Source organism: Aptenodytes patagonicus, chromosome 4, assembly GCF_965638725.1.
Source record: "Aptenodytes patagonicus chromosome 4, bAptPat1.pri.cur, whole genome shotgun sequence".
Lineage (NCBI taxonomy): Eukaryota > Metazoa > Chordata > Aves > Sphenisciformes > Spheniscidae > Aptenodytes > Aptenodytes patagonicus.
Window position 1 is genome coordinate 54,506,631 of NC_134952.1, and position 15,959 is coordinate 54,522,589.

The following is a 15,959-nucleotide window of genomic DNA, read 5'->3' on the forward strand; positions in this document are numbered from 1 at the left end:
TGTAAAACAATAACATTTATTATTTGGTGTGTGAAATGTTTTATCACAAAACAATAAGAGATACTAAACAGATTTTTAAGGAAAACAAAATGATCTTTGTATGTTGTGTTGCAAGGGGGGGGACAAGAGGGGAGGATACTTGGAAAAAAAAAAAAAACCCAAGATGCAGCTATGCTGCAAAAGAAATCCGTTTTGCCCCAAGCCTTTGGCTTCTCACAGAACATCTGTCATACGGCTATTCCTTTCTAAACTTGTTGGATTTTGCCTGAGCTTAATTATTTGCAGAAATATTTGCTACAGGGCTGTTCTCCTTTTCTCTGTGTAAAATATTTAACAGAAAAAAAGCTGCATGGGCCTGTTTGTGTTCAAAATTTGTCTTTCATAAAGGTTGCTGCTGTCAGCAACCACATGTTTATGTAGTGTTGTGAATACTTGCCCAGAGTAGAAGTAGTTTGCAGCAGATTTTAGCAGATGTTTCATATCAGTGTGGATTTAATTGTTTATAAAGATCCAGTAGCTCAGTGACCCAACTTTTTCCTACTAATTAATAAGAGTGGTAGAATAATGGAGAGAGGTGATTCAGTTTCAGCATTAAAGAAATTGGCTTAGTTTTAAGGTCTCTTTTTACTGTAATGATATCTTTTGTAACACAATGTAAAGCACTAGAAGTTGTTACCACTTGTTCGTTATTAGAACTGAGGAGGGTCTTAAGGCTCTCAGCCTGAGATTAAGACTAAAGCCTACTTATTTGCAAATTGAATGTCTTATTCCAGGAAAATGTAAATTAAAACGGCTTTTTTATTTTAGACAAGCTTTTTAAGTTGGACAAAGATTTTTTTTTTCAGATGGATTTAAAACGAATTTCAAGCTTGTGAAGTTATTACGTTATTAAGAATGCTTGAAAATACTTCTTTGGAGCAGGTATTTAAGACAGATGTTTAACTTGATCTAATAACACTTAAAATACACAGAAAAAAATTTAACAAACATGATTTTCAAAAAATAAATGGAGAGAGCTGAAAATGTCCTTGCTGACAAGGATTAATTCCTTTGGCAATTTAGAAATGCCCATACTCCAGTCTTCAGTGCTGGAGATAACTAGCTGGGAGCGCCTCCTCTCAAACACTAACTTGCGTAAAGAGTGCTTGGGTATGTCCTTGAAGCTTTAGGTGTCTGTCTCCTCATTCAGAGAAGTGATGCCTCTCTCCAGAATACGTTGTGTGCATAGGGAGAGTAGTAGGTAACAAAATAGATTGGGATGTGTGCTCTGAGAGAGTGCCTTTCTGACTACTCATATTCACATCTTAAAATTGCGCGTTGCTTTCTGAGGGCGGGAGGTTTCAAAGGGTGGTCCCAGGTGCCTGTGCTGTAGAAACAAGCCCAAGCGTGGAGCTGAGACAGAAGAGGTGTGATGCCCAAATGGGAGATGCTGGAGCAGAAGTTCATGAGAAGCAGCTCTCCACTGCTGGGAATTGGGGATTATAACACAAGGGGAGCAGATGGGGATGCAGGGGTCTGCAAACTAAAGGGTGGTCAGCAGAAAGCAGGGCTGTGCGGGCTAGGAGGAGAGGGAAGGAGGAGCACTGAAAACATGGCTGGCTGTGGAGGGCAAGGAGAAGATGAGGGTTCAGAGCAGACTGCAGGACAGGGTGAAGAGGAAAGTTCACCTCCCTGTGTCTTGGTCTGATGTCACATGTTAAGTAGCTTTTGTGCAAGGGGCCAGCATTCAGCGATGTTTTCCTCTCATGGTGCAGGCCTGCTCTGTACTGGCTTCATGGTCTACACCTCCTCCGGCTAGACACGTGTTAGTAAACTGACAGCCATTAGAGATATCTCCCTTCCTGGTGGGTCCTTTCCCATGTTGGCTTCCCACCTTCCTTTCCTGTTTGCTTCGGGATCCTGGTGACACCCCACTGGCACACATTGCAGGCCGTAGACAGCATGATTTCTTTCCTTGGTGGAAGCACTTCTGGGCACCCATCGCCCTTCCTCCTCACCCTCACTCCTCTAAAAAACTCGTTGGCACTTAATTATATTTTAACAGTGCTGTCTTTTCCAGAATGTTGGAATTGGCCAGTGTTGGAAATGGCAGATCTCAGCGCCGTTTCCTCAGCGGACAGGCTGTAAACACGGTCACATAACAGCAATACCTGCCTGTGTTCAGTGTGTGCCAAGAAACAAGGGCAGAGCCAAAACTGGCTCCAGAAACAGCCCAGCTGAGCTTTTGGGGTCTGGGGAGGTGTTCTGTTCCTTAGCCTGTTGTGTGTGCCCAATGCAATTTCACGCTGCCTCTGGTAAATGCAGGGGTATGAACTGGAAGGAGTTTAATGCTATTTAGCTTCTTATTTTTAAGGTTTATAATTGTCAAGTGTCTGGATTTCCTTTTAGCATAGAAACATATGTATCTGTATGAGATTTGCTGTATCATCTCATTTCTCTCATTTGCGGTATTCTATCACAAAATAAGCCATCTCTTTTAGCATTTAATGACTTTATGCAAATTGAACCATGTCTATTGTTTTTAAAAATTACAAATTCTTAAGGAGTACATGCAAGTTAAACTGACACAAAATATTACATAGAAATTCTGACATAGCATATATTTAGCTTACCACTTTTAGGGGAATGGGAGAACTGAGCAGTCAAAGATGGATTTATTTGTCCATCATACTCTGTATACTGCAATAGTATATGAGCTAGGAGATAAAAACTCAAGGAAGGGCAGCTTCAGCTTTTTTATCATCTCTCATTTTGTTTGGCTGCACATGTACAAACTGCTACGCAAACCAAACTAGCAGGAAATCCAGAAGCACCTTGCACCAAAGCAAACTGAAGGGAGGCAGCAAATGCATCAGGTTAGAAGTGGGAGCTGCTTAAAGTGGAACTAGGGTTTGTTGATCGAGGTTGAGGCTGACTTCCCCCCTTAAGCGGTAAAGTGAAATCCTAAATCGCCTTCAAGTGGTGTAAGGTAAGCCCAAGTAGAGCATGCCAGCCTGGTGGTTATGCACCGTGGGGCACTGCTGCAGCCCAGGACTCCAGTGGACCTTTCTTCGAAGCACACTGTGGAAGCTCATGGGTTCAGTTGTCCATGATGTTCTCACATTTTTTGGACCTCATTTGAAAAAAATGAACCTGGGAGGATGTCAGAACCTGTAGTAAACCAAAGCAGATCCTTGGGTGGCCTTTGTGTTCTGCACGACAGGGTAACATCGTGTGTTTCACATGTAAACCAGTAGATAAAGTTTTTCTTGTTGTAACTTGGAGATGAATGTTAACATGCTGACACGAAACAATACAATTTCTGTTAATAACAGATGGCTTATTTCTCCACCCCTTTATTTATAGATTACAGGATTTATATTCATGCCAACCAAAGCTTTAGGCATCAAAACAAATGTTGAATTTTTTTAATTGCCTATTAAAAATCATGTTCTTTCCATGTTTTTTTATTTCTGAATAAAGGTGTCTATTTAGAAAACTTCTTCACAAGTGTTGACATGTGTGCCTTAGCCTGGTTTAACCTATGAGTGTTGGTAAACTTTCTGGGTTTTGTTTAAAATGGAGCAAAACCACAAACAAACAAACAAAAAAAAAACCCCAAAACTGTAGCAGCAGGCTGTCAGTAGAGGGCATCACTACTTTTTTTTTTTTACTTTTGAGTCAAAGCATAGCCTGCTTGTACACTTCAGCTTAACAAAGCTTGCTTTTACTCTGCAATGTGGCAATATTGATCTGTTACTTAACACGTAATAGCTGGATCATATGACCCCTTCTTTTTTTAAGGAAGGAATTCTAGGAGAATATATGCCTTTTAAGTCTTGTGCTAAATTTTAACAGATCTCTGATTTAAAATTCAGAGAAAACTGTGTGGCAATTACTTCTGTTTTAACAAAAGAATGGCAAATCCAAAGGTTCTTGTACTCTTCAATTCTTTAAATCTATTAATAAAAAAGGACAATGTCTGTTCTTTACAGTGAAATAACTTTATGCATATATATGCATGAAAATACTATAATTACAAATATGACCTCAGTTACTGCAGAAATAAATTTATTAAAGGTTTTACACTGTCTGCAGTTGGCCCTACGTGGAATCCAGGAGAAGCTGATGGATCTGAAGGGCCTGTTTTGACATGACTTCAGGCTTCTTGGCTCTAAAATGGAGAATATCCATGTTATAGTGAAGATATGAAGTTTAGAGGAAGGAAATATAAAGTAACTAGTGTGGACTTGAGGAAGCAAGTGGTGGAAGTAAGGCTTCTGTGTCAAAATTAATAATGCTCTATAGTTCAAAAGGAAAAAAAAATCAGGAAAATTTAAGTTTTAATTAAAGACGTGGTGTCACATGGTAGGTCTGTGGCTGGCACAAGGTTGTGAGAATGAGACTCATGAGTAGCAATTCTCATAACAAAAAAGAAATCAAGAGCTCTTGGAGAAAGCATGTGTTCACGATTGAAGTAGGAAGGACTGTGATATGGAGCCATTATTTAAAAAAAAAAATTATGCTGGATTAGATACATCTTCTAGCAAGCATGAGTGAAGCAACATCTGCTCTAAGTAGTAGACTCAGAATACAAAGCAGCAGAGGAAGTTAGCCTCGGTCAAGGTGGGAACACTTGTTTTGAGAAGATGAGGACATGGTGGCAGAGCAGTTACAGCACTTAAAGATCTCTTCTCAGCCAAGCCAGGAGGGCATACCCTGTTGCGGGATAGGGAGCCACAGTGATACTGAATGTGGGCTGTCCACGTGGCTCAGTAGCAAGCTTTTCATTCAAACACTGGTGTGCTTCATCTTTGTAAACTAGGCGTGCTCAGGAGCGGTGGACAGGCCTTGTGTCAGTTTGTATTTACATAGAGGTTCTGGTATCTTGACTTGTCCTCTGCCAGCTTGTTTGCTAAGACATTTAGAAAATGTATTTGTCCCTCTGTAAAATGAGGATAATACTGACTTGAAACATGCACATGCAAAAAAATGGAGAAACTGAATAGTGCTAAAACCTTGTCAGGATGATGGTACTACCCATGAAAATGTATTGGCAAGTGCTAATGACCTGGTAGATTTGTGTAAGTTTGTGTTTCACAGATTTCACAGGAGGTCGGGTTTGTTTCAAGAAAAAAGAGTTTAGGTGAATCTTGGCTTGGTGCAGGAATTCTCCTCCAACACTGAAATATGAAGAACTGAAAAGAATGAACCAATTCTTGCTGATCTTTTGGGCCTGTCAGTACCTGGTGACCACAAAAAACCTGACATAGTTTTGGGAAACTTCTTACCCCTTAAATCTTTATTTTATTCCAGTCTGCCTAAGTCCGGTTTGAATGTGCCATTTGTGGTACAGTTAGAACTGGGACTGAGTAATGCTGAGCTCCAGACAGATTCATAACAAAATCTTAATAGCCTTCTTCATAGGTTGGTTTGCCTTGATGCCTACATTATGCTTAATCTTTAGTATCTAATAGGGATTGCTTAAAAGGAGATCTAATGATAATCAGTACGGGTTTTTTTTCTTCCTTTTGTGGTTTTGTTCTGTCAGTGGGCCTGACCTTCAAAGCTTGCTTTGCACTGTAGTGCAAAGCCTCCCCTTGAGGATTTTACGAGTTTAAAGCTCCTATATTTTACATTAGAAACTCTTCAGAGAAATTGTCTCTCTTATTTTAAGATATGTTTTACAGTGCGAGGAGCTATAATCATGACCTTCAGTGTGGATTTCACACAGTTTTGCAGTGGGCCAAGTGTGTAAGGAATATTTGAAGTTTTGAGAGGAGGTTGGGTTGCTGTTACTGTCTGCTCCTTGAATTACTTTCTGTCTGCAGCAGCTGTGGATTTTCACCATTGCACCTTTGCTGCTATTGCCAGTGTTCATAGTATTTTTTTTTTTTAATTATTTTGCAGTTTACAAAAATGACTAAGACTACTGGTTTGTCAGAAGACATAGTGTGGAATTGCAAGATACTGCTGAAAGAGAGGGACGTGGTTCTAAAGCTCATGAATAAATGTGAAGACATTTCAAATAAACTGACAAAACAAGTAACCAGGATTACTGAAGATGGAGGATGTGGATGGAACATAGAGCAACCCTCCATTCTGAATCAGAGGTATCTTTCCCTTTTTTATACTTACAAGGGTGTCGGATAATAAGGTATACTTGAAGACTGGAATTTTCAAAACTGTAGTTGCTGAAAGTAGAGTTGTGAATGTTTGACAATTAGCAGCTCTCAGTGAATTAGATAGTGATGTGCAACACTTGAGGGAATCCAACAAATGTTTTTAAGTGTGTCAGGAAGGCTGGTGAGGAGGATGAGAACATAAACCAAAAAGATATAACAGTGCTCAATACCTTGTTTTACTTGCTCTGGTTTTTGATGAATGTAGAAGCCAACCGTGAGTGACGGGATCATGAGCTGTTAACTTATTTCAAACAAAAGGCCAAACAAAACTGATTCTGTAATGGGGGACCTTACATTTCAAAGATGCCAAATTGAAATGAATCTGAGTAAACTTGTAAAGTTTATCAGCTGGGCTGAAGACCTCGGTCAGGAAGTTCAGACGTACAAAATGATCCAGTGGGAGGGACACGGGGAATGTGTTGGGGGAAAGGATTTATTTCAGAGAGGTAAATTGGCAAGGATCTCCAAAGCGGTATTGGGGAAAAGAGAGAGAGCTTAGGAGGAATGGAAATGGGTATGGTGGGGGGCATTATCCTAAGGGTTAGGAAGCATAGGGGTGAAGTGGGAATGGGCAGAGTAGGAAACTGGATTAGACTTGAAGGCTGTTAGTAGTAAATAGCAAAAGGATTTTCAGCTGTGTCAAAATAAAACCTGAGAGGAAGAGGGAACTGTTCGGAGGGAGCTTATAAGTGATGTTTCTTCTTTGGCAAAAAATGCTGAACTAAGTGACTTGCTGTTGAGTGTGTTTTGTGGATTGTGTGTGTTTGGGTTTTTTGTTGGGTGCTGACACCACCAGTAATTGTACAACAGAGCAAACTTAGTGATGCAGCTGCTAAATGCCACTTAATTTTTTGTGTATTTTAAAAATCAGCAGTTGTGTAACTGCTTTTAACTGGTTGTGGATCACTGATTTTAGAAGAAAAGTATTTATTGTAATGTTCATTTTGATCATTTAAGATGTGTGAAAACTACTTAGAAACTTCAGAAATGCTCTTTGGTATTCAGGTGACTGATTAAGTAAAGCTTGTGTTTTTCACTCCATGAGGAGATCTGGAGTGTATTAAAATATAGGCAATGTTAAACTTACCATTCTGTGATTAACATAAGTGTAAAGTTGTGTTTCGTGGAGAAACAAATAAAAGATGGTAACACAATAAGCTTGATTTCTTAACAGTTTGGAACTTAAGCCGTATCAGAAGATTGGTTTGAACTGGTTAGCATTGCTGCATAAACATGGATTGAACGGCATATTGGCTGATGAAATGGTAAGTGTGAAACTGGTTATTTAAGAATTGTTAAAAGTTTTGCAAAAATGCCTTTGTTAAATTCTTTCATTTCCTAGAAATCCCAAGCAGATTATAAGTAATTTGTTTTAGCTAATGTAACCTAAATTGCAAACAGCTTCTCCAAATGTTTAGAAGCTGCTGAGCTCTTACTTTCAGTTTGAAAGTCAAAGGTAGCCTAAGATTCACGACACTGAAAATTACAAGTCACATGGTGTCTTCTGATGCAATGGAAGCAGTTTCTACCACAACAGATTATCCTCAAACCATTCATTTTAATAGCTCCTTGGCCATAAGTATATTTCATTCTACTTGTCCAGCATTTTGTTGTAGTGAGCCCTTATCTTCTACACTTCTCCATCAGTTTCAAAACAGGTAGTTAACGATACAGAAAAAAACTAAGCAGGTAGAAACCTTTTCTGCTTCTCCAGCATTTCAGCCATCTCTTGTCATTACGCTCCCTGTAAGTTTTGAAAGAAGAGAGAAAAGCTTATGGGTGTGAGGGCTTTTTTTGGTGCTGAGTAATTGTACAACAGAACAAACTTAGTGCTGCAGCTGCTAAATGCTGAATATGTTGTCAGTGGCTTTTAGTCCTGGCTGATGTTCATCTTGTGACAAACCATGAGTGAATGGGTGGGTTTGCTTCACTAAGACATAGGCAGTGTTTCTCAACTTCCATACGTTTCGTATTTGTAAGAACTACCCTATGTGTGTATTTTGTGGTAGATAAGATAAATTTTTAAATCTATGATACAGAAGAAAGAAAAGTGAGTATTGGTGGAAACATAGGCTTATCTTAAAGAAATCTGATTTCCATATTAAATTCCACTTCAGAAATAGCTGGAATATCCTTTGTACAACTGGCTCAAATGGAAAGAAACAATTAGTTTCCAAGTAATCATTTGTCGGCAGCACTGTTTCAGGAAGGTAAATTTTTGAAGAAGATTTGAGGGATGAACTTGAACTAAAATGAAAAACTTCATAAATGGAAAAGATGAATCCCTGATGCTCAAATGTTGAGCTGAAAAGATAATTGAGTTTGACTGCGATTGTACTTAAGAAGGAGTTGTCTTCTGTAAAACACTGTGGTTAAACAGAACAATTTTTCTGTGCGGATTTGTAATCTTTAGTTAACATTGACTACACTGTAATTGTCTTATGAGTACAAAACACTAGTATGTTCTACAGGTTGTAAATTTTGTTTAAATGGATTTGTTTTCTCTTAGGGCTTAGGAAAAACAATTCAAGCTATTGCATTTCTAGCTTATCTCTACCAAGAGGGCAATAGGGGTCCCCATTTGATAGTTGTGCCAGCTTCAACATTAGGTAAGTTACAAGCTTCAAAATTATTTTTGTTTAAAAAAAAAAACCCAAACATAAACAGACAGTGAAACTAAGATAATTTTGTGAAAGAAAACTTAATTTTCTTATGATGATATTCAACTCCTTAAGTAATTTGAATTGGAATGCAAAACTGAAGGCATGCTTGTTCTGAATTAATTAGACCTAAAGTTTTTTAATATGCTCTGTATGCTTACAAAAAACAAAGCTGCTTGTTACAATTTGAACTTGTTTAGCAAAGTAGTCTTTTTACTTACTGAATATTGGCTGAAATTCCTAGTCTTCAGGCTGTGCTTAGGGTTAGGTTTCATGACACTTGAGACATTTAATGTCTTTTTTCCCTTTTTGCTGCACAGAATCTGTCAAAGCAGATCAAAATGCTAAAACGATGAGGCTGACTGTCTTAGTTGCGTGTTTTGATTGTTTAGTGACCTCAGTCGAAAGCAGGAAGAATATGGTGGAATAAAATATATCAGCGAAGCTGATGAGTTTGAGCAGAAACTAATTCTCCGTGGAGTTAAATTTGGTTTTGTTGAATAATTATAGAAAGGAGGAAGTAGCAAGTTTAATTTAGAAAGAAAATGCTGCTTTTAATATAAAATAGTTATTTGGGCTTCAAAAATGTCTCTTAACGCATCAGAAAAGCTTCCAGTTGTTCAACGTCAGTTTGAAATTGCTGTTTTCAGTGTGCTTTTAAAATCCACTAGAACCCATTTTTTTAAGTAACTTAAAAATGCATGTTACTTAAAACCTGAGGTGTACATAAAGGTGTAAACGAAGGTGCTTTTGTGAAGTGAATCGTAGAGGCTCATGAATTGTAGTGGCAGGTTGGCCCAAGCCATCCAGCACAGGGATGCCTGGGAAGTACGGTCTACCTGCATCTTTCCTGACACTTTTCCGGAGGCGTCTCCTCAGCCCTGATTGGGGTCTGGCCTGGGTCAAGTGGCATTTACCAGAGACCCCCTTCTGCTGTGGTTTGGGGTCAGCATTTGTATTGGCTGTCAAGCAGCTTCCCCTTGGGCATGGTAGCGTCGCCGGTGGTGGCTCTGCTGGCTGCACATCTGGAACTGGGTCAAGTTGTCAGGCTTCCTTGCCTACTCCCAGAGGCAGTGTCTCTCCTGATGAAACACTTCTGGATGCGAGTACCGACAAATGAAGTGATTTGCTTTCTGAGGAATTAACTGGCTAGGGAAGAAATCAGGCTGAAAAGTTAAGCGTTGTAATATTTTTTTACATGGTGGTTACAGACCATGCAGGGTCTTTCTATAGTAGTTTAAAGTGCAAGCTGGTTAAACAAGAATTACTTAAAGCCCAGTTGTGGGTTGTTTAATTTCCCTAAATATTAACAGTTTTCCAGCATTTAGACAGAAAGTTTCTTAACCGTCAGGAGAATTTAAAGGGATTTGCTTTAAAATCAGATGTTTGGTTTAATGCTGAGGTGTGTCTGAAGTTATGTAAGACATAATAAAGTATAAATGACTTGTTTTTTATTTTAATGATGTCTTACAGATAACTGGATAAGAGAAGTTCATCTGTGGTGTCCTGAACTGAATGTCCTTTTTTACTATGGTGAGGAATCTAATTTAGAAATTAATCCAATAATACAGTTGCTAACAGCCTAAGAAAAGATGAGTTGCTCATGGAAGCATTGTTTTAAGACAGTTGTTTAAATACATGTACTTATCGCTGAATGTATTTCTGTGTCTTAATTTTTATATGTATACAAATATATGTACTTGTACTCATTTTATGTTTTGTCCTTTTGTAGGATCCCAAGAAGATAGGAAACATCTCAGGGTGGACATTAATAATAAAGTTGTTGATTTCAATGTGATTGTAACTACGTAAGTACAGTAATTAAATAACAAGTGAGATTTAGTTAGCTCCTACTGACCTCTAGCGGTACAACAAAACAAACTATGTTTGGAGGTTGGTGAGAAGGGAAGCGAACTTATTTTTGTTTTCAGGTAATGGTTAACTAGGGTTTTATTAATGTGTAACGGATACTATGTACTAGATGCTTTAGATATTATCTATTAATCATATAATATGTGCCAATAGATACATATTACTTTGCAATAGATTTGCATAGTTTTTTGGAAAGTGTTACTGAGAGCACTGGCTCATGAAGTAAACTGTAATTATTTGCCAGTAGTAAACTGTGTTATGGTTGGTTACTTCTAGGCAGTTTTACTTACTGCACCTCCTGTATTCTCTCCATAACTCTTAACAATTTTAGAGAATTTAATTTGATTGTGATAACAGTATGTTCATGTTAAGTTTGCATTTAATGTGTCTTTTATGATATCTTTCACTGACAGATACAACTGTGCAATTAGCAGCTCAGATGATCGAGGACTGTTTCGCAGGTTGAAGCTTAACTATGCAATTTTTGATGAAGGTCACATGCTCAAGAACATGAGCTCTGTACGCTACCAGCACCTTATGACAATTAATGTAAGAGGTTTAGTTATTGTTGGGTTAAGAGGGGACAACTCCTGTTTCTTCTGTTCTGTAGTTATGGGCTGGGGGAAAATGGAGTATTAACTGTAAAGTTCATATACACATAATATTCCAGAAACTACAGTATGCAAGTGGATATAAGTGTTGGTGTGGTCTTAGGAATGGATCCTGCGTTGTGAACTCTTTCAGGGAGACAAGCTCCCAAAGAAATGTAATAAATTTCCTATAGCATCATTACAATGATGGTAGTGGTTCAGTTTCAGTATTAAGCAATTTTCCAGTTTTATCCCACAGTAGTAAAGATTGTAAACATGCTATTCTGATGCCTTGTGCTGAAACACTGTAGTATTTAAGGACCTACTTTGATAGGACTGTGCAAGAAAAGCTAGCTTTAAAATAATTTTTTTTCTTGTAGCTTGCGGCCTGAGTCAGCAGCATTTTGAAAAAGAGAAAATTTGAGTACAGCTTTTTCTCTGATTATTGTGATTCAGGACTGTAGTATTCATACAATAATAATATACTTATGATCATTTATTATGACTTACTTTTCAAGATCATATTTTCATCAAAAGCCTTTTTAAGAAGCTGATCTTTGACCAATTAAACTGTGGCTTGTACTTGCAATTCAAAACTTGTGCACAAGTACTGTGTGACATTAGAAAAGATGATATGGGAGCAACAATTAGCACATTAATAAAAAAAAAAACCCAAAACCCAAAACAACAGAAAAACCCACAAAACCAACCAAACAAGAAAAACCCTAATAGAGCCAGGAAGGCTTTTCTTACATCTGGATTAGGCTTCTTGAATAGTCTTAAATTGATATGTGCTCAGTTCCCCACAGATCTGTAAACCATTTTGTTGACTTAACCAGGAAATTATTTCATGGGATTTAAATATATATTAGGTTTAAATAGTTATAATTTAAACCAAGCTCATTTTCTCAGTTCTCCATAACGGTGTTGTTTCTGCCAATATTCTTTTTTAACCTGTTCGACTAATGTTTCTCACTGCTGTTTTCCACTTTGGACAACCAGGCAAAGAATCGCTTACTGCTAACGGGGACTCCGGTTCAAAATAATCTGTTGGAATTGATGTCCCTCTTGAATTTTGTCATGCCGCATATGTTCAGCAGTAGCACAAGTGAAATCCGAAGGATGTTCTCTTCAAAAACAGTAAGTACTATGTACTCTCTTCTTGAAAATAACATTTATTTGTTTTTTTGCTAGAACACTGCTGTTGCTGCATAACTTCTGTTTTATTGGTATCTTATGGAAACAGGTAGTGTGATTATGAAAATCTAGAAAATGAAACAATGAAATAAACCATTTGAAGTAAGAATGTGTCATAACAGGATATCTCAGAATACTAATGGTCCTGTTAGATCTGTCTGTTCTGGATGGGTTTTTCATCAAGTTAGAATAGTTAAGTTACAGCTGAAAACTTCACACTGTAATTGAATTCTTGCAATATTTTCCTTAGAAGAGTGCTGAAGAACAAAGCGTATATGAAAAGGAGAGGATTGCACATGCAAAGCAGATAATAAAACCATTCATCTTGAGAAGAGTAAAAGATGAGGTAATGTTTTATCTTTAAAATAATGGTTTCATGTCATCAAAAAGCCTGATGATCTTTGAGACTAACAGTAGAATTTAAGGTCAAATTTTGTCAGTGCTAGCTTTAGCTGTTTATCTAGGAAGAGCAAGAAACTTGAGCTATCTTTTATCTTTCAGGAGTTTGGAAGTAAAAACGTGACCTGCTGCAGCTTTGGGTTTTGACGCTGCTTATTTGCTGACTATTTACAGTTGGGAATTTTAGTTAGGAAAGATCACTGAAAGGTGATTCAGTGCACTGCTAAGCGATGAGAAGTGAGAAATCCTCCACATTAACCACAAATATATTTGTGACTTTATAGTAATGGTGTTTTATTTTAACGGAAAGGATTAAGGCAGTGAATGTGCATGTATGTATTTGTGTATATGTATGACTAGAAATGTGTGTGTTAAGTTATTTTGTTATCATCAAAATGTTTCTTCTTCATTCTAAAATCCAGAACCTATTTAAATTCTTCTATTTAGAATAGCATATATAAAAGAAAGGGAAAACTTAATAGTGATCCGAAAAGTGTTTCTGTGTACTTGCATATTTTAGTAGTCAGTGGCTTGAAGAGGGTATCTCTGATTAGCAGAGGAGTAGGTTCCAGGTATTGCATGTATTATTATTTTGTGCAGTTTTGGAGTGTGCAGACCGTGTTGCTTGATTGGGGGGTGATGTATAATCCAAATCAAGTTCTGAGTAAGTCGAACTGCTGACTCAGTTGGCGAAGTTGCAGCCAATGAAAGGAGTTGGGATGGGGAGAATGAATAGAGTAGCTTAAAAGGAGGCTTGTAAGATAGTACAGAATTATTGACCGTTCACTGCAGTACAGTTTTTACCTGGTATGTTTTTATTTTGTCAGGTCCTTAAACAACTACCTCCCAAAAAAGATCTCATTGAATTATGTGCCATGTCTGAGAAACAGGAACAACTTTACTGTGATCTCTTAAACAAGCTCAAGAAAACTATTGATAGTAATGGTATGTGAGGGTCTCGTTTCCTTTTGCTGGATTTTTTTCATGCCCAGACATATGTCGAATGTGACTACAAAGCCCTTGCTTTGTAGAAATGTCTAATACTCATAAACTGACTATATCCCTTCTATGAATTTTTCTGAAGTTCAGGTAATAGGTGAAATGTCAAATTTGGTTCTTACAAATAAAGTTCTCCTGAGAGATAAAGATGTGTCAGATAGGCATCTATGTGCTACTTCTGAATATACCTTATTTTTTTGTTTACAGAAAAAAACTCTGATATGGGAAATGTAATGATGCAACTTAGAAAAATGGCAAATCACCCTCTCCTGCATCGTCAGTATTACACAACTGACAAGCTCAGGACAATGTCCATGCTTATGCTCAAGGTAAGGTGATGAGATTCAGAAGCAATCCTTAATTTCTCAGAATTTTTAATGCAACTTAAATAGATTTTTTTTTTTTTTTTTTTAATTGTCAGTCCTCTGGTGAAAAGTGTGTCTTTGCAAAACTTAATTCATTGTTGCTGCTTTTTATTTCTCTGCATCTATCCAGTGCTCTAATCAAGCTCTGTATGGGTTGAACACTGATTTTTTGTATCAGATATTAGAATGGAGAGAACAGTTGTGGGACTGCAGTCATCTCCTTTTCATTAGCTCCTGCTTAACGCCTCTTCCCTCCACCCCAAAATTTAAAACCAGAGTACCTATGAAAAAAGTCTTGGGTGGGCACTTGAGTTTACTAGTATTTTCTGAGTAGCAAGAAATCTAGGCTGTACAGAACTAAAATAGGGAAGGCATAAGTATTGAACTGTTGAGGATTTTTTTTTTTTTTTTGTAATTTGGCTGGAGTTAATGCCTGTGGAGTTTGGGGAAAATTGTTGCTTCTTTCTAAAGTATAAAAAAAAAAAAAAGTCTGAATGTGCAGCAGGTGCTCTAAGAAAGTTGCAGCTGGCTTTGAATATCTTCAGCTTTGTTTTAAAATAAAGCCAGTCAAGGTTGGGGGGAAGGGAAGAAGTGACCCATTGGTTTATGAAGGATTTTTGTCCCTTTTTATTCCTACTCATACCATCGTACTCTCCAGATGTGGCTTTTCTTTTCCTCTTTCTTCCAGGCATGACATCCCTCTACCCACCCTACATCTTGGGCTGGGCTTCCCATGTCTTCTACCATCTATCCAAGGATTGGACCTCCCTTTTAGGGAATGTGTCTTCAGGGGAAGAGGTCTGATACAGGGGTAAAAGGTCATAGGGCTTGATGGGAACTAGGTAATTGCTATGGAGGTTGAGCATATACTTCTTAGTTTTTGGTAGTACAAGTTCTTGTAAAAGCTAACTGCGAAGTAATGATCCTCTACTATAAACCTGGGGTTGCAGAGTTCATCTTTTGTTGCTTGCATGAGCCACGCTTTGGCATTTGTCCATGTCTAGTTGTGCTACTTCGTTCTTTCAGAAATTTTGGATGTTATTGTGTGGTGTTTTTGTTTTTTCTTGTCTGTCTGGCAAGATTGTGTATTGCATTATTTCCCTTCATTTTTGCTAACAGGAACCCACACATTGTGATGCTAACCCTGACCTTATCTTTGAAGATATGACAGTAATGACAGATTTTGAGCTGCATTTGCTTTGTAAGCAATATTCTCACGTCAACGACTTCAAGTTAGACATGGATCAGATCTTGGATTCTGGAAAGTTTAGAGCACTGGAACGCATTCTCTCCGACCTTAAAGAAAAGGTGGGTACTACAGATGTCTGAAACGTCTTTTCCTGTCCATCTAAAGGGTGGCTCTAAATAACTGGTTAAATTAACATCTGCTAGCTGTATATGCAACCCAGCTGCTTTTCTGTGGAGTATTACAGTGTGATTTATAGTGCATGTGCAGTATTGCAAAGGTATACTTACAGCTTTTAATGTGCAGTCCTGCCTATGTGCGTCACTTCAGAGACAGCTGAAATAAGCTTTCCCATTTTTCCAAGTTTCAGAATATTCATCCTGAGTTAACACTACTTTCTCAATGTACGGAGGGCTAGCATCATTTTCACAGCTCATGAACTTTGACCTTCTTTTGGCAATTGAGTAAGACTGTATTACATCAGAATAATCATGCATGTGTTAAGCCAGTGTAAAGGTAAGAAGAGG

At 37.9% G+C, this 15,959-nt stretch overlaps 1 protein-coding gene across 2 annotated transcripts in view; it reads left to right on the forward strand.

The window, feature by feature from the left end:
- The window catches only part of SMARCAD1 (SNF2 related chromatin remodeling ATPase with DExD box 1), a 45,964-nt gene that overhangs the window by 26,586 nt on the left and 3,419 nt on the right, over positions 1 to 15,959 (forward strand). The window contains exons 10-20 of one of the 2 annotated variants that reach the window (XM_076336771.1): positions 5,890 to 6,092; positions 7,339 to 7,429; positions 8,674 to 8,773; positions 10,298 to 10,357; positions 10,557 to 10,632; positions 11,110 to 11,245; positions 12,289 to 12,426; positions 12,734 to 12,829; positions 13,710 to 13,827; positions 14,089 to 14,210; positions 15,366 to 15,554. In XM_076336771.1, the coding sequence (XP_076192886.1) occupies positions 5,890 to 6,092; positions 7,339 to 7,429; positions 8,674 to 8,773; positions 10,298 to 10,357; positions 10,557 to 10,632; positions 11,110 to 11,245; positions 12,289 to 12,426; positions 12,734 to 12,829; positions 13,710 to 13,827; positions 14,089 to 14,210; positions 15,366 to 15,554 (1,329 nt within the window). The remainder of the gene's footprint in view (positions 1 to 5,889; positions 6,093 to 7,338; positions 7,430 to 8,673; positions 8,774 to 10,297; positions 10,358 to 10,556; positions 10,633 to 11,109; positions 11,246 to 12,288; positions 12,427 to 12,733; positions 12,830 to 13,709; positions 13,828 to 14,088; positions 14,211 to 15,365; positions 15,555 to 15,959) is intronic. The other variant, XM_076336772.1, reaches the window with a different exon arrangement.